The sequence below is a fragment of the Leishmania infantum genome, chromosome 34, assembly GCF_000002875.2.
Source record: "Leishmania infantum JPCM5 genome chromosome 34".
Classification (NCBI taxonomy): domain Eukaryota; phylum Euglenozoa; class Kinetoplastea; order Trypanosomatida; family Trypanosomatidae; genus Leishmania; species Leishmania infantum.
In genome coordinates, this window is record NC_009418.2 from 496,071 (window position 1) to 513,337 (window position 17,267).

The 17,267-nt window shown below is 61.3% G+C and overlaps 4 protein-coding genes across 4 annotated transcripts; all 4 read right to left on the bottom strand.

Annotated features, from left to right (window-relative positions):
* Positions 1-1,796: 1,796 nt before the first annotated feature.
* Positions 1,797-3,467, bottom strand: LINJ_34_1180 (conserved hypothetical protein; the record flags this gene model as incomplete). The annotated part of the gene is made up of 1 exon (XM_001468452.2): positions 1,797-3,467. The coding sequence occupies one exon, from the start codon at positions 3,465-3,467 to the stop codon at positions 1,797-1,799; it is 1,671 nt and encodes a 556-aa protein (XP_001468489.2).
* Positions 3,468-4,661: 1,194 nt separating this feature from the next.
* On the bottom strand, positions 4,662-6,269 carry LINJ_34_1190 (conserved hypothetical protein; the record flags this gene model as incomplete). Its single annotated transcript, XM_001468453.1, has 1 exon — positions 4,662-6,269. The coding sequence occupies one exon, from the start codon at positions 6,267-6,269 to the stop codon at positions 4,662-4,664; it is 1,608 nt and encodes a 535-aa protein (XP_001468490.1).
* A 1,379-nt stretch (positions 6,270-7,648) lies between these two features.
* On the bottom strand, positions 7,649-8,446 carry LINJ_34_1200 (conserved hypothetical protein; the record flags this gene model as incomplete). Its single annotated transcript, XM_001468454.1, has 1 exon — positions 7,649-8,446. The coding sequence occupies one exon, from the start codon at positions 8,444-8,446 to the stop codon at positions 7,649-7,651; it is 798 nt and encodes a 265-aa protein (XP_001468491.1).
* Positions 8,447-9,583: 1,137 nt separating this feature from the next.
* On the bottom strand, positions 9,584-17,224 carry LINJ_34_1210 (conserved hypothetical protein; the record flags this gene model as incomplete). The annotated part of the gene is made up of 1 exon (XM_001468455.2): positions 9,584-17,224. One exon carries the CDS (start codon positions 17,222-17,224, stop codon positions 9,584-9,586), a length of 7,641 nt encoding a protein of 2,546 aa, XP_001468492.2.
* Positions 17,225-17,267: the final 43 nt, after the last annotated feature.

Here is a 17,267-nt window from a genome sequence, read left to right on the forward strand (position 1 = left end):
GATGGCGGAGGGTGAGCGCACGCCTCACACACACACACACACAAAGAGCTGAGAATCCTTACAAGGGCAGGTGAGAAGGTGCGAAGACGTCTGCACTCAATCGCCGATGGCACACCACCCACTGTTGGCCATTTCATTTCCCTTCCAGAGCCTTCTTGTGCGTCCGGCTTCTTCCTCGGCGCGAGTTCCTTGCGCGTTTCCACGTGCACTGCGTCAGGCGGCATATCGCGGGGTGCACGTGATCACTGGTTTCTTAACAAACGCCGCCAAACCGGGTGCAGCGGTGGGACTTCGAAACACTCCGGAATTTCTGCTCGCGTGCTGACCACGAATGGGCCTCGCTACATTACAGGCTCGCCGATGAGCCCGCTCCTGTAGCTCAAGTAACTCTGCTGACTTGTCGATGACGTCCAGCACCAGTGGAGTGCCAGCGGCGCCATGGCTGCCGCCTCCTTCCAGAGCTTGAAGTACGGCGTGCACATTTTTTTCTTGCGCTTCAGGCTCACCCACACACATGTGAAACAACTGCACAGTGTTGGGCTTGCTCGCGTGCAGCAGGAGGAGCATCTCCGCGTGCTGCACGCCACCGCCAGCCGTGAGCCACTGCGTATTGTCCCCTTGCAGTAGTGGGCTGTGAACTTATGGGCGTCAGAGTGGTCCACCAGGCCGGCGCGGGTGAGCGCGATGGGCTTGAAACGACACCGCGGGTGCGTCAGGAAGCCTCGGGGGGGGGGGAGGAGGGACGATGGTGCCGTGGTACGCGCCCCAGCCATCGTGATAGCCGACATCGCGGCCGGTGTCGTGACCGCGCAGCAACCTCGGATCTGGGCCCAAGCAAATTTTTTGTGCACGCCAGATACGCGTTGCTGTTGCTCCCGCAAGCAGCAAAAGGGATCAAACGTGAAGGGGTCACTGCCGAGTGTGAGGTCGTCAAGCACGACCGCTTCCTGAGCAGCCGTTGCGGGAAACCGCCGACATGGCGACGGCGACGAATGCGTTTGTGTGCGTGTGAGGGACGGTCAAGAAGCGTCGAGAAGCTGGGGAAGTCGGGCCTTTCCAGGCCGAGGCAACGTGCAAGACGAGGAGGATGGCGAGCACGACGGATGCGAATGGAGGCGTTGTGGTGAGATGGGTGGCGGTTGGGACTTCTGCAACGCAGCTGCTACAGAGAAAGAACACGAGACGAGGATCCTTACGTGAGGCTGAAGCAAAAGCACGCGCAGGCGCGTGCAGAGAGAGAGAGAGACTGAGGCCGTTGCCGTGTGCGGTGTTGGTGGTGGGGAGGGGAGAGGGGGGAGGATGAGCAGGAGCACAGTGTAATACACAGTGCAACAACGCGACACAACACAACGCCGACGGTGCAGGGGAGGAGAGGCGCAAACACAGAGACAAGAGCAGCAAAATAGAAAAAAAAACATGCCGCGCCTGAAGGGAGTGAGGAAGGGAGGGAGGGAAGTGCATAGAGTAGTAGGCGCATGTGGAGCTTTCGGGGAGCCGCTAGGAGAGAGAACGCGCATCCGTGTGCGGCAAGCGTGTGGTCCCCTCCTGCTTCCCCCAATGTACAGCGGGGGCTCCTCGGCTGATGCGCAGCTAAGATATGATCCACAAAGCCCCGCACATGGTGCGCGTCTGTTGTGAGTGCACATGTGGGCACGTGCGATCGTGACTAGTACAAAAAGCGGAGCGCGAAGCATCAAACCATACCCCTTATCGCAGCCGTGAGGGTGGGGGGAGGGGGAACAGTTGGAAACACGAAGACAGCCACAAGTACATAAATAAAACGAGAAGGGGGCGAGCTACGTGAAGATGAGAGAGACGCCGAACACCCGCCAAAGCGAGCACTGGAGTGCGTGCAGAGCCAAGCGACACTCCTTCTTGTTCGCGAATTCAATGCAGAAGGCTCTCAACTCGGCGCGGTACTCCATGCATGTCGTGTCGAACAGACCGGTGAACAAGCTCTTCACCAGCGGCGTCGACACCATCACATTCGGCCCGAGCAGCAGCTTCGCAGTGATGCGGCGTGGGTCGTGCGGGGCTGGCTTCGCGATGAGACATAGCCGCTGCCGCCGGGAAGCTTCTTCCAGCGCATCCCACCATGCCGCGTCACCACAGTCAAGCTCGCCCTGCGGCTTTGTTGTCTCCTCCATGGCTAGACCAGTGGCTCCGTCACTTGCCAGCGTCCCTACCACGTTTTCGCTCCGCGCAGGGGAGAGGTGGCCCTCGCTTAGCGTCACGGATGCCTGTGTGTCTCGCCGATAGGATGCGATGATATCCGCTACAGAGACGCCATCCGCCCAGCGGAGAAACACGCCGGCCGCTTCGGCGGTCGTGAATTGCACGCTCACAATCACGCGAGCTGTGGCGGTGGAGGGGGCGCCTGCAGATGCGCTGCTTTCGCGCGTCTCGAGGTGCTCGACGGCACCAAAGCGATGCGCGTAGTGGTACAGGAGGTCATCCAGCACGCAAGGCAGGAACGACAGTGCAGCGATGCAGTCGTCGGCGTGTGCAGCCTTGACAGCACTGACGGCGTCGCCGCTACTTCGGCTGTGGGAGGTATACGAGTACGAGTGCGAGCACGATGACACAGACGCCTCGTGGGAGTGCGGCAGCGGACGTGAAGGTAGCACGGAGGGGGAGGACAAAGAGAAGAGAGAGGAATGCATCTGCGGCTCGGCAACCTTGCTGTCTTTGCCCCACGACGGAAAAACCGAAAGAGGAGGGCCGCCCTTCAGCACCGGGAGATGATTGTGGGCACTAGACGCAGTGGTGGCGCTGCTGGTGGCGATGGTCGGTGGTGTCGACAACGATGGGAAGGCGGGCGCGGATACTGTGAGAAGCACGCGGCGGTACCCTGCGGTAGACGGTGGTGCCTCCAACTGCTTAGACAACCCCTCCAGCTCATCCGCACAGCACGTGGAGTACGCCTCCCAATAGGTGTTCCATGTTTCCAGCTGCACCATCGCCGGCGGAGCCAGAAAGGCGGGCAGGAAAGCTGCTGGTGGCACCAGAGCACCCTTCACCCTCGGAAGGAAAACAGTCCTCAACGCGCTGCCGCCATGGATGCTGCGGAGAACTTTCCATGGGTGAGGCTGTATGTAACGTGCTGCGACAGCTGCCTTGGCCTCAGCCGCACCTATCGCTGTTGCTTCCTCTTCACCAGGCGCTCCTGTCGGCGCGGACCGGCGTGGGCGTGACGAGGCTGGCGGCTCAGATGGTGCTTGAAGCGACAAATAAAAGCAGCCGCGGCGCCATTGAGCGGCAGCGAAGCGCTGCTGCACGGTGCTCCATCCGGCGGCAGTTGCGTCGCTCAACGCAGCGTCCGCATTCGTAAGCAACACAGGTGGTGTGTGGGGCGGGAGGCCTCGCAAAGGTAATCCCAGCGAATCGGCCACAGCAGGCGACCGGGGGCGCTTGCGCGCCGACGCCAACCCGTTCACATCCGTCTCGGGGGGAGGAGTGGAATGCATGATGGCCAAACTACTGCTTGCGGACTCTGCTGTAGATGGAGACTAAGCACGTGCGACAGCATGCCGCGAAACGAACAACGCCAAAGAACAGCAACAACAGCGTTGCGGTGCGTATGTGCTCGCAAATAAACAGCAAGGAGGCGCAGGCAGCACAGAGCACGGAGGTAAGCAGAGAGAAGGGGGAAGGGAAGAGGGTAGAGGGTAGAGGGAAGAGAGACCCAGCGCAGAATGCGCAATGCCGAGGGAGGGTGGGCGAGCCCGCTGTTCCCCTTTTCGTGGGCCGCAACAGCGATGCATGCGGCTCATGCGCAGATACGTTTCATCCACTAACGCCGACGATGGTGCGCTCCCGTCTCCACCTCATGCCGCTTGTTCCCTTGTCGGAGTTGTTGAAGGCTGTCCAGTGAGCCGAAGGGAAGCGAGGAAGCGGGACTATGAGCTGAGTCGAAGATGCGCGCGAGATTGCGATGCACAGTGAAGCAGGTAGAAGAGGAGGGGAAGAATCGGGACGAGAGCATCGAAAGAAAAGGCGCATGCGCTGAACACCGCACGCTTTTCATGCGTCCCTCGACTGTCCTGCTTACCGTCGACGCAGAGCGTGTATCTTTCTCATCGTATTATACGGTCGCGGGGCCGCGCGCATCAGTTCGAGCGTCTGTGCCCGCGTGGGTGTATGTGCATGCGCATGAAAGCAGCGGGATGAAGGTAAGAGACCACTGGCAGAGAGGCTGTGGGTGCATGGCACTGCGCCATCGTTCACATTCCAGAGGGGGGAAAAAAAAGAGCAGCTCAAACGTAGACACGTGAGAATCTCTCACGTTACACGGACAGTGCCACATCTGTGCCCTCCTCCTGTCAACCGTACACATGCGTGGTCATGCAGGCAGACCCCACCACGCTACCCTCGTTGTTCTGCTTTCCACTTCATGGTGTTTCTCGAAGTAACGTCATAGAACCAGCTATTCTCGCCGTGGCGGTGCAAGCGGCGGCGTTACGACGGAAACGAGCCGAAAAGCGGAGCTGAGAGAAGAGAGGGTATTTCGCCACAACCTCGCCGAGCCAGCAATCCGTTGACACCTCGTGACAAAGACTCGGGTGAAGAAGCGTGGCAGATATCCGCGCGCGTCCGAGTGGCCGTAGAAGGACGCAGGGTCGGCGTAGGAGTGAAAGAGCACAGCTCAGAGCATACGCGCGCTAGTTCAACTGCTCCTCCGCCTCCTCGTCTTCGCCGTAGTCAAAGTCTTCTTCATGCCAGTCGTTGCCGCCCTGCTGCATCTGCGTCTCCTGCTGCTTCTTGGCGCGCTGCTTGCGGTTGCCCATCAGTTCCTCGTCGCTGTCGCTGAAGGCCCCCTCTGCCCCCGGCTTCGCCTTCTTTGCTGCGGCCACCTTTTTGCTCTTCGCGTTTTTCCTCCCCTTCTTTCCCTTTCCGTCGTTGTCATCGTCTTCAACCGCTGCGGCACCACCGCCGGCCTTCCTTCCCCCTGCGCCTTGGCTTTGGTAAGGGCCGCCGCCTGTGCCGCTGGCGTTCTTCTTCCTCTTGCCTCTGCCACCGCGGCCGCGGCCCCCATCATCGTCGCTGTCGTCTTGGAGGTCATGTGAGGGGTCCAGGCCAAGCTGCTGTAACCCAACCGCGATGTCGTGGTCGACCCCCAAGCCACCGTCCGCAGCACCGTCCGTGCCGCTGTCTAGTAGATCGTCGTCATCGCTGTCGTTGCGCTGCCGACCTCGGTGGCCGCGTCGCGTGGTACCCTTCGCCTTGCTCGTGCGGCCCCGCTTGCCTTCACCGTCGCTGTGGTGCTGCCCACTAGAGGCGTTATCCGCGCCCTGACCGAGGTTGCTGCTCATGCCTGTCCCACCACCGCGGCCATCACTGCGGCCACCGCTGACCCCGCCAGCGGACGACGACGATGGGGCGGCTGCCGCGCGTCTCGAGCCAGCCGTGGTAGCCTTTTCCTCTGCAAGTCCTGGTTGCGCGTTGGCGTGCGAGACGGCGTTGACGTCAAACAGAACATCCGAATCACCCACCTCCGTCACGGCGGCTTCCACCATGTGGATTGTGCTTCCAGAGGGGAGCGCCTCCTTTACGAAGTGGTCGAGGTCACGGAACAGGTTTGGCTGCATCAGCAGCAGCAGCGCATGACCAAAATTGCCGTTGCCGCCGCCGCTAGTGTTGCCCGTTACCGAGTCGCTCACCACATCGGCTTCGTTGTCGCGGCACCAACCACGCAGCTTCTCGAGCGCCGCCTCGGACGTCGTCGTGCAGCGAATCTTCATGTTGGCCCGCGCGATGGGGAGAATGCCGGAGTCGATGAGGAGGTGAATGAGGCCCAGCGCTTGCTTCTTTACCGACTGATCGAGCTTCACGGCAGCCCCGATGGAGCGGAGTGCCTGCTCGACCACCTGCGGGGGGAAGGGGCGCTGCGTCTTGGTGTTGATGCACTTTTGCGAGATGATGACCGCAATGTCCTTGAACATTTCATCCACCTCCGCCGTGCGTTCCTGCTGCGCTACCTGCAGTTCACCATGGTCCAGCATGTACTTGATCGCTTCCGCTTCCGTCATCTCACTCCCAAAGACGGTCTGAATTTCCTTCTCCGAGGCGAGATAGCCACGAGCGACGTTCGCGAAAATGCGCTCGACCTGGAGTACCTCATCCAAGCGGCTCTCCGTACCGCTGCGGTACGAGATGACCTTGTTCTTGTAGCATGCAATCTCCAGCTTGACCCCGTTCTTTGAATACCGAACCACGGCGATGTTCGTGTGCCGTCGCTGCGACAGCGGAAACTGCATACGAGCGCTCATTATAGAAACCACCAGTTCCAGTGCCCATATGACTTGGTCTGCTTGCGTGCAGTGTGTGTGTGTGTGTGTGTGTGTGTCGGGGGGAGGGAGCAGGTGAAGATGGACGATGACGATCTTCAGTTCCTCACAATTTTTTTTCGTGCTTAAAAGCTACGTGCACGATCGATGCGGTTAGTTACCGAAGGTGTTGATGACTAGCGGCAGACGACGAATGGCCGAGGGTCACAGAGTGCGCGGACACACGACAAGGGTGAAGAGACGGCACAGCGCTGTACTTTTTTTTTGCTGTTGTTGTTGTTACGCTTCGTCAGTTAATGCCGTTTTGCTCGGATGCGATGTTGCCTTCGATGACGACATCCAACGCAAAAGGTGATAGGACGCCTGATGTCGCTCTCTCTCTTGATATATATATATATACACCTATATAGATCGAGATATACACCTACATCTACACGTATATACGCATACACCTATATATATAGAGAGAGAGGTATAAGCAACGAAGAACAACAAGCCGCGCGTTATTCAGAGGCGATGATGACGGGGAACACGTGCGCACCTTTATGTGTGCGTGACTGCAGCGGATTCGCAGAAAAAGCGGAGGTGAGGCGGAGAAACGGGTGGGTGGGTGGGTGGGTGGGGGTAACCAGAGAGGGATGGGGCAGGGGAAGAGGGGCGCACCGCATGGGTACTAGAGCAAAATAGTGCTCATTGACGCGACGCGTGCAGCGGGCGCTCCCCCAGTTGCGTGATTGGCGCACCACACGGCACTGCTGTCGCGGTTGCAGAACCTGGTGGAGAGGCGAAACGGGAAGGAGAAAGCACCATCCTCGCAGCGGTTGACTTGAACACTCATGTGCGTTTCTGTCACAGCCACGGCGGTTCGCCATCGTGCCTCCAGGTCGACGTCAGCATCAACGTTGACTTGGAGCGCAAGAGCGCACCTCGCCACCACTCTTTCCTTTTTCTTCCTTGTGTGTGCTTGTACGTCCATTGTTTTCACATTCAATGCCCATACGCTGCTTGAATGGGACGATGTGCAACAGTGTCATGTGCAATGCCGGAGCAAGATGAGCAACAAACTAAGAGGCCGAGGAGGAGCAACAAGAGAGAGAGAGAGACGCAACATCCACGGCAAAGAGAAAAGAGAACAAGATGCTTGTTGCACATCTATACAAGTACACGCCAGGCCGACACGAAAAGGGTATGTGGAAGCAAGGGGAAGGATAGCGCACGTCTGTGAGTTGAGGGAGACGGACAGGAGTGCATCACGCATCACTACACCTCGCCATCATCCATGTCTATACAGTACACAACCAGCACACCGCCCTCTCTATCAAGCGATGCGCCACGTCCTCAGCCGGGGAGCGTGGCAGCGGCTATGCCGGAACGCGGCCAAACTTTTGGCGGTACTGATTGAGCTTCTCATCCTTCACACGCACCAGCTCCTCCAGCTTCACAATCTTCTCTGAAAGAATGGCAACCGTCTCGCGCAGCTCTTGTATCGTGTAGTCCTTCTCACGCAGTATCTGTGTCAAGCTTGCCACCTCATTCACCGATGGCGGCGTCGGCTGCCTTTGTGGCTGTGTTTGCCGTGGAGGTGCCTGCGGGCCCGCTGAGGAGGACCCCCGAGATGATGCGGTCCTGCCAGCCGGCGCCGCGGGCGATGAGGGCCGCCCGCTTTCACGGTGAGCGGTGGCGGCAGAGGCTCCGCCATCTCTCGCGTGGCCGCCTTCTCGAGGCTGTGGCTGCGACGGCGACGGGTCCACATAATGCGCATTCTCGTGCGCCTGAATCTCCCCCATCATTAGCATCTCTTCCCGTCTCGCCTTGATCTGCGCAACCTTCACGCGTAGCGCACGCAGGAAGCGCTCGATGGCGCCGGGCACGGCTGCTACGATGTCTTCCACCTCCTCTGGGGGAACCTCGAAGTACAGCTTGCGCAGAACCTTAGCATTCAGCGTGTTCCAGTTGTCCAGCTTTTTTGAACGCGACATTGCCGGGACGTAGTTGTGCAGATCGACTAACTTTGGGAAGAAGAACTTAAGTATCTCTGCCACGGAGCAGCCATCGGCGAAGTCGCGGGCGATGTTGCGCTTCTGCCGCGAGATTGGAATCTCGTCCACCCACGTGTAGAGCTCATGGAGGTCCTCCTCCGTGAAGGGGACGGCCGCCATGGTGAGAGTATTGAAACGTCCGAGGTGATATTACCTGTGGTGGTGACTGGTAGCAGTGTGCCGTGTTTGCGTGCGTTAAAGGCGAGTCGTTGGCCTTGCTGACGAGATCGAAGAGACCGGAGCAGAACAATACGAACGATCTGCGCGATCGTTGAGGCGTTCGTTTGTCCCTTTCTTGAAGTATCGACTTCACACCTGCAGGGATGATGACAGATTCGAATGGGGTGAAGGCCGCGAGGCACGGGGTGAGAAGGACCTACAGAAAATGTCAAGGCAATGTAAACCTAACACGAAATAAAATATGGCACGACATCGAGCGTCTCCTCATATGGGGACTTTGCAGGACTGCACGCGAGCGTGGGCCATGTGAGAGAGGGGGGCCGTTCCCTTTTATCCCTCCCTCGATCTCCATCGCGTTGCTGTTGCCACCAAGGTGCATCAGTACGTCTTCCTCTTTCTCTGTGCGCGCACATCGACGGGATCCCATGAGCAATTCTGTAGTTTTTGTATGTCTAAGTGCTGAGTGAAGGAGGGGGAAGGGGGCCGCGCGTACGGTGGCATTCCTCGTTCTGGGCGAAAATGCCGGGAACCTCTCCCGCCCCTCTAACTCACCGCACCTGTCGGGAGGGGAGGGGAGGGGGCACAAGCGCATCCACAATCAACAAAGAGGAAGCCGGAAGAAAAAGAAAAAAAGGTGGGGGGAGGCCGAGTCGAGCCCGGCCCAGCCCTTCCTCCCCTCCCCGCGCGCAGCAGCAGTAACGAGAGAAAGACAGCAGCGCAGAAGTGTAAGTCCAACAGAGAAAAGAGAGACAGCGAAGACACACACAGCTACGCGACCCAACGCATATAAAGGTACGCATTCTATCGAAAGTGGGCAGCACTTCTAATTCGTGCGGCGCGGTCAGATGGGCGAGAAGATCGAGCAGCAACAAAAAAACGCGGCGAGGGGGGAGGGAGTAGGGAGGAGTGCCCACAACGATGCTCGACTACAATAGCTCTGGTGATGATGCATCTCGGAGGAAAGGAGCGGATAAACATACTGATGCCCAGCCCTTCACCGGCGCATCGAACAGGCGGGCACAGTCAGGCGGCACAGCCAGTACTTGCACCGTCTTCTTCGCCGCAGCGCCAGCCGTCTCACGCCGAGTTCCTGTACTGCTGCAGTGAGCTGATGATTTCTCTTACCCCCTGCACAAAGTCCTCCGCTGTCTGTGCGTCCGTTACGGTGTGCTCTGACAGGATGGGAAGCGCACCGGAACGTGGGATGGCAGCAAGCACCGTGTCTGTCGGCGCCGCTGACGGTGGTGTTGAGGCTTGCGGTGGCGAGGGTGGCGGTGGCAGTGGCGGCACCCGTGTGCCTCGTCTTTGGCACTGACGAGCGCGGCTGAGGTCGTTGGTGTTATCAGGCACATACCCCTCATCACCGTCGTTCGGCGGAGTCGATACGAGAAGGTCGTCTACGTTGACGTGCTTCTTTGTCGCAGCGGCGCGGCTCCGTTCGTAGTTGTTGGATAGCCAGGGGCGGGCCATCGGCGCGTGGTTGGAGGCGGCTGACCGACTGTGATGCCACTCAAAGGCTGAGGTGGTGCCGTACTGCTCACCGCCGCTGCGGTCGTCGGTGCCGACTTGGACATGGTCGTTGAAGTACTGCCGTATCGGCGCGACGTCGATATCGTCGAACTCACCTGTCTGCCGACGACGGCTTGTGTAGGAGGCAGAGTAGGTGCCGGAGGCCGGTTGTTCTGAGTTGGGCGAGCCTACCTCAGCACCACTCCCGCGACCACGCTCCCCTGCCGTAGTGGTGCCAGCGTCACTACTGCGTCGTCGCTGGGCAAGGGACCGGGAGTGATGAGCGTGCGTGTACGGAGAGGACGACGACCTGCTAGTGGCGCCGCGCTCTGCATCTCGAACGTAGTCATTCCAGCGGGTCGAGGGACGGCTTGGGTTGCTGTAGCTGCGATGCCACACGGAGGGATCCTCGACGGTGGCGGCAGGGCGTGACGCGGGTCTGTAGGCTGGGCGAAAACCGTCTGCCCATCCCGCTGCTGCCGATGTCACGTGGGGGCGTTGACCGCGCAGTGGCGAGGTGTGAGGGCGCCGAAGATAGCGTTCGTACAAGGTTTCCGAGTCTGCTCCGGTGCGAGCTGCGGCGCGATGACGTGCATAAGGCGCCTCCGCGTCCTCTTCCTGACCTCCGCGGTAGATGCTGCCGTCCGTGAAGTAGGGGCACGTCGATGCGAAGGCGGCGCCGTCGGCGCGGGGACTGTAGTCAGAGGCGCCGCGGCGGTAGCGGGAGGCCGCGTCCGAAAGCGACGCTGCGGCGCCTGCCGCGGCCTCCTCACCATACAAGGCGCGCGAACGCTGGTGCGAGGGCGGTGGCGGCAGAGGCCCCGGCTTTGGCGGAGAGGTTGAGCGGTGATATGCTTTCTCCCTCTTCTTTTTCTTCCTGTCTGCGCCGTCGCTGAGCCGCGACCCGGTGGTGGCCGCAGGCGACTTGCTGCGCCGCTTAGCGGCTTTCTTCGATGACCTCTTTCTCTTTTCCTTTGAGCTCCGGTTGCGATGGCGGTGGTGCTCGTCCTTCGCCGCAGCCGCCTTTCTTGCTGCCTTTCCGTCTGCCTTGTCCTTCTTGCGCGTGCTTCGCCTTGACGCGTCTACGGCCGCAGAGGGAGGCGACTTCGTGAACACTGCCGCCTCGCGCAGCAGCCGCAGCCGAGACAGCTGGAACTCCATCGATGTCGTGAGATTGCTGTCCACGTCGCTGTCATTGTCGATTTCAGCGGCGGCGGCGTCACAGGTCTGACCCGACAGCGAGCGCGTGCAGCTGCGACTGTGACGACCATGACGCCCATGACCACGCTGCCGCTTCTTCTGCTCGTCGCCGTCGTGCTTTGCCTTCTTGTGCTTATTCGACGTTTTTCGTCTCCTGCTGCTCGGCGACTGCGATGCTTCCGAGGAGAATGGCGAGGGAGAGTAACGGCTGAAGTGTTTGAGACGCTCGTCTCGTTGATGATTACCGTGGCGCTTTTCCGCTGCCTTCTCCACCGAGCGCAACGCGCGTGACTCCGCGGCAGCCTCAACGATGGAGAAGAAAGGCGGCGGCGGCAGCGGCGGCGCAGAGCGGGCACCCACACCGTCGGTAGCGGCGGCGACAGCTGCGTTGGCAGCCGTTCCGTTTCCTACAGCAGAACAAGATCGGCTGCTGCTGCTGCTCGTCTGGTCACTCTGCTGGGCCTTCTGCTTCGCTTCGCCAAGTGTGGGAGGCGCGGAGAGAGACTCCGTCGACAGAGGCTGTGGAGAAACCCCCACCACCCCAGTGACGTCGCCAGCCATGTTGATCTTTTCAGCGCTGCTGCTGCTCTTGCACGGCGAGTCGGCTGCCACTGTCGACAGAGTCTCCACATTAAGGGCGTCTGTGAGCTGGTCGCCATTGCTGTTGGCGCGACGTTCCGGCGAAGCGCGGCAACGTCGACGGCGGCTGTGCTTGCGTGCCGACGCCGAACGTTCCTCTACGCCGTCTCTGCTCTTGGAGGCTGCACAGCTTTTCGAAACACTGCCTACCGGCATTGCAGATTTGCCCTGCATGGACTTCTTTTCCGAGGGCGCTGAAAACGGGGGAGACCTCTTTGCTTGCTGCTGCTCAGGCTCTCGCTGCGCCACCAATCGTGGGCTGCCACTGCGTTGCCGCACGTCGCGCTTGATTTCCAAGAAAGACTGGGGCCCAGATCGTGGCGGGAGGGCATGCGCGGAGCGCGGCACGTTGGCAACGGCAGCTGAGGCGACAGAACGCCCGTAAAATTCTTCTACCGCAAGAACCTGGCGTGCCTGTGCTGGCCTGGTTTGTCGCTGCCACTCAGAGGGAGCCTCAGCACCAAGAGCAGCGACGGTAAGGCCTCCGCAACCACCAGCGCACACTTCGGAAGGGTTTACGTCAGTGGCGGTGGGGTCCGCGAGGTACAACGGTGGCGACGATGCAGCAGCAGCGGCAGCAGCTGCCGTTGCCACCGCACCAGCCTCGGCCGACGCAATCAGAAAGCTCTCCATCGCACTCCGCTTCGCCTTGCTCGAGCGCTCACGCAGCGTGGACTGCCAGTCGTGAGATAACAGTGACACGTTGTCGACAGTCAGCGGCGGAACAAAGAGCGGCACACTGTTCGTGGCATCCATCATCGCAGGCGCTACGGTGCCGAGGTCCTGGGCGACCGACCTAGAGCTGGTCGCGGCCACGTGCGCTGAGGTTGCCGAAAATAGAGGGGCGTACGCTGCCCTCGATGCCCCGACATTGCCGCCAAAGACCGCGGCCTCACCTCTTCCTATAGCAGCGCCGCTGCCACTGCCGCTGAGAATACGCGAGTTAGAGTCGGTGAAGGGCTTCGCTGCCGCTGCCGCTGCCGGTGACGCCGCCCGCTTTACAAACGATGCCGGCGACTCTGTAGCGGAAGCGTCCTCGACGAGCGGCGAGTTCGCTGCGCGCTCTTCGACAGCTAGCACCATCTCTTCGTTGAACACGGCATCCCCAGCTGCATTGCACGTTGATGCGAGTGAGGAGGCCGCCACACCAGCGCCGACTGTCGGCACTGACGTGCCAACAGGTTTGCCGGGGTGAGCTGAGTCGCGCGTGCCCTCGGTCGGCCCAATAGCAGCAGCCCTCTGCACTGGCGTCGCCGCCAAGAGAGGCATCCCACTGCGAGCGCTACCAAAAGCATGACTGACTCCTGTCGCCCGATCTGTTTGCGTGCCACTGCTGAACTGCAGCATCAGGGGACGTGAGCGACGCCCAACGCTCGCGCTATCGGTGATTCGGCGCATGGTATGCTCATCCTCGCCATCGGAGGCGGACCACGAACCGTCGGTGTGCTGAACTGCGTCGATGTTACTGTGCGGGCGATGGGCATACTGCCCTTGCGGCAGCGCACCAAGCTCCGCTCGCAGCACCAGCCGCGGAAGAAGCGGCACTGACATCGGCGTGATGCCGATGCGCTCCTGCAAAGGTGATGGAAAGAGCGCCGCCACATCCTTTGCCATGTCCGCGGCGCCGTAGAACTCGTCGTTTTGCGTTGCGCAACACGGTGCGCCAGGCATAGATGCGCCTGAAAGAGAATGTCGCCGGCGCTCAGCGGTGCTGTGCGCTACCCTCTCGTGACTATGTCTCCGCCGCGACTTGTGGCGATGCCCGCCGTCGGACCTACGCGCCGACTTCTCGTCGGAGTGACGTGAGACGCTGCGGGCAGATCGACGCTGGGGCGGCCATGTCGCACATATGCTCGCCGCTGCCGTTTCGCTCACCGCGGCCACGTGAGACCTATGCCTGCGGCCACTGCTCCTTCTCAGCGCGGCATCACCAGTGTGCGATACGGAATCCTCGCTAGCGCTGCCGCTGCGGCGACGTGGTCGCGCACGATCGTTTGAGGCATTGTTTTGCGAGTCTGGTGAGCGTGTGCGACTTCGCTGAGACCGCCCCGCCTTCGACGTAGTCGATGGTGAGACAGATGCGCGCGGGCTCACACTTCGAGATGACAGCACTGACAGCGCATGCCGGAACCGCATACGATCTTCCACGCTGATCTCGTTTTCACCGGCGTGGTCGTCGCACCCGTCGCCCCTCTGCGAAAGTTCACGCGGCCTCTGGCCTTGATGTTCAGATGCGCGGCTGAGGCAGCGGGAGGACACGGAGGCACTCCCGCCTCGCTCCACTTTGTCGATCAGCTTCTCCAGAGCCGGAGCGGCTGCCGCGGCAGAGGTGCCGGAGCTGTGCGCGCGTCGCTGCTGCGGTGACCCTTGCAGCGAGGCGTTCGCTTTCAGTAGAGCTGCAGTGCCCTCCTTGAAGGGCAGCAGCGACATCTGTACCACAGGATCGTTCTCTGACGGCGCTGAGCCATTCTTCTTTCGGCGCACGACGACAACGAGCTTCTTGCGAAGCACTTTGTGCCGGTCGGGAGTGTTGGGTGCCAGCGTCGAGGAGGATCTTGGGGAAACAGGGGGCGGTGAACGGCTGCTGGCGCGCGAGGTTGGCGTCGGCTCGTCCCAGAAAAGCTCATCGGCCGGCACGCCACCACTAGAGAGGAGCGAAGAGGACGCTACAGACGCTTCCAAGGCTACCGCGCCGGGTGTAAGGGCGTGAGCTGCATCATCATCGTCGCCATCCCCGCTGTGCTGGAGCTGAAGCTGCCGCACGTCGGAAGGAAGCCGTAGTATCGCCCGAGCAGTGAACTGGGTGGATGGCGTGCCGCATCGTGATTTGGTCTCCGGCGAGTCGTAGCGCATTATTATGTCCCGCAAGCTCACTGACTCGAAGGTGGCTGGCTGCTGCTGCGCCGCAGTTCTAGACCCCGGGCTCCTGCGGCGCGCGTGGAGCCCAGAGTGCCGCCGGTGCGGTTGCGACTTTCCTGCGTGGGGGCTGTCCCTCGTTGCACCGGCGCTCGGTGAGTGCCGCTCTACATGCGACGGCAACTCTTGCCGCGCGAGCTCGTGGCGATGTCGACGCTCGAGCAAGAGCGGATCCACGTACACCTGCGGCTCTTCGGCAACCACTGCCTTTTCGACCTTCCTATCCTCGGATCGCTTCGGTGGTGCCGCCGCCGTCGCAGCTGACAGAGCTGACGGCACCACCTCATGCTGCTGCTGGTAGTTCTTCGGTGCCCGTCTCGCCCCCTGCGCGGGCGCCGCGGACACGGAGCCAGACAGGTCGTCTGCCACGCTCTGGCCGGAGCTGTGGTCTGTGATGGTCGAGGGAGAGTAGCTTGCTTCTCTGCGTGGATGGGAGGCAGCGGCACCTGCGTGGGTGTACGGACCTCGCATTTCCACACCCACTCGCATGCCGCGAGCGCGGCTGTGCGGTGTCGGTAGGGCTTCTCCAGCCTCTGCTGGCAGGCCGGACCTTGTCTCCGCTCCTCTGGAAGAGCGTCTATGATGGTGATCGTGATCGCTACTGCCGCGGATCGGCTCGTCTGTGTCGTCTCGCTGTGTCAGCGACGGAGGTGACCGCGGCGTCAACGACTTTTCTCGGCTTCTTGCGCTGCTAGTACCATCACGATCCTTGCTCGCGCTTGTGCTAAGTCGATGCGGCGAGGGGTGACCGGTCGGCGGTGCCCCTGCAATTCCCACTGACGCTGCGCAGGCGAGCGCGGGTGGCGATGATGAGGTCGGCTGGTAGCTCGATCCTCGATACTCATCTTGATGCGGCTTCAGGGGTGAGGCGTAGCGTACTGGCAAGGAGTCGTCGCTGCCAGTGAAGTTCGAGTCCATGTCGCTGCTGCAGCGGCTACTGCTGCTGCCCATGTCGGCATCTGGGTCGAGTCTCTCACGCCGGGATCGATGCGCTCGCTGCGTCTTGCTCACCTCTGTTGGGGGTTCATCTTGGTACGCCTCTGACGGCCAGCGCTGCCGCGGAGGCAGGCGACGCACGACCACAGCGCCGTGGCTGCCACCGCTTGCTTCGCTGCGATTATGCGGCTGGGTCAGCACGTCTTCATCGCGTCCGTTGGTCCCCATCGAAGGGCTTTTCGCACGACGCTGATCGCCGCCTCGTTTGGAACTTTTCAAAAGATGCTGCTCGTCAAGAGCGCAGTGCTGCGGCGCCGCGTCAAGCGTAATCACGTCCCCCTCTTCCTCAGGCGGGGGAGGCGCGGAGGGGGCTGTCACCGCAGCCGATAATGGCGGCCCGGCCGAAATCGTGTATCCGCTTCCGCTGTCGCGCGGCGGGGAGTGGGTCGGGGAGCGGCTGGACAGGCGCGGACGCTCCGGCGAGAGTGACGGGGAGGTCCGCTTTTGCTGTTGCTGCGACGCCGGCACCGGGATCGACGCCCGGTTGCTGTCACTCTCGCCATGTTCGTGGCTGTGGTGGTGACCGTCGTGCAAAGAAGGATCGCGGCTGTTTACCTTCCGAGAGTGCCGCGGCGGGGTCGAGGTGGCAGACATCGCCAGCGTCACGATGTCGTAGCGCAGCGACGGCTCCGCTGACTCGTAGTCGTCACTGTCGTCCCCGCTTTCTTCATCGCCATCGCGACGGCAGCGGCGCTCGTCCGGGCGGGGGGGCGAGACTCCCACGAAACTAATTCGGCGGCTGTTCGACCGCGGCGTCCGGCCGCCTCCGGCGCCTGATGACCTCAAGATAGACCGTGGTGTATCGGTGGCGATGGAGCTGCAGACGCTCACTGGGCTGGCTGGTGCGGCGATGGCGCTCATCACGGGTATCGGCGGCACAGCGACCCTGGCTAAGCCGGCTCCCGGCATCATGATGGGATAGCGGTGCTGCGGGTGTGTTGTGCCGCTGCCGCTACCGCTGCCCTTACAGGCCTGCGCGCTCTCTTCATCTGCGTAGTCCATATCAATATCTTCCTCTTCTTCCACGATGTTGTACAGGTTTTCCCGCGGCACGGCTGCGGAGGTTTCCGGCGAACTCTGCCGCAGTGGCTTCCCGCACAGCACCTCATTCCTCATGCTCGACTTCCACGCATCCGTAGGAGCGCTAGAAGACGGATGCGCCGAGGCGAGTTTCGACGAGGGTGTTGGTTGCTGCGACAGCCCCGCTCCCATGCCAGTTGCACCACCACCAGAGAAGCTGCTTGAGCTGTGCGAGGCGAGCGGGACACCGTCGTTGTCATATCCCACGTCGATGTGCGGCCGATCCATCCGGTCCGACGAGCGGGTTACATTCGCCGAATCGACGTTCGCCAAAACGGCAGGTGAGTGTGTGTTAGAGGACGGCGCCGTGGACGAGTTGCACGTAGGGGCAGACTTGTGGCCGCCTAAGCGCGGCAGCCGTGGAGGACTCAAGTTCATGAGTGCCAGCGTGTACCTCTTTCCTCGTGGTTACTTCCTCCCT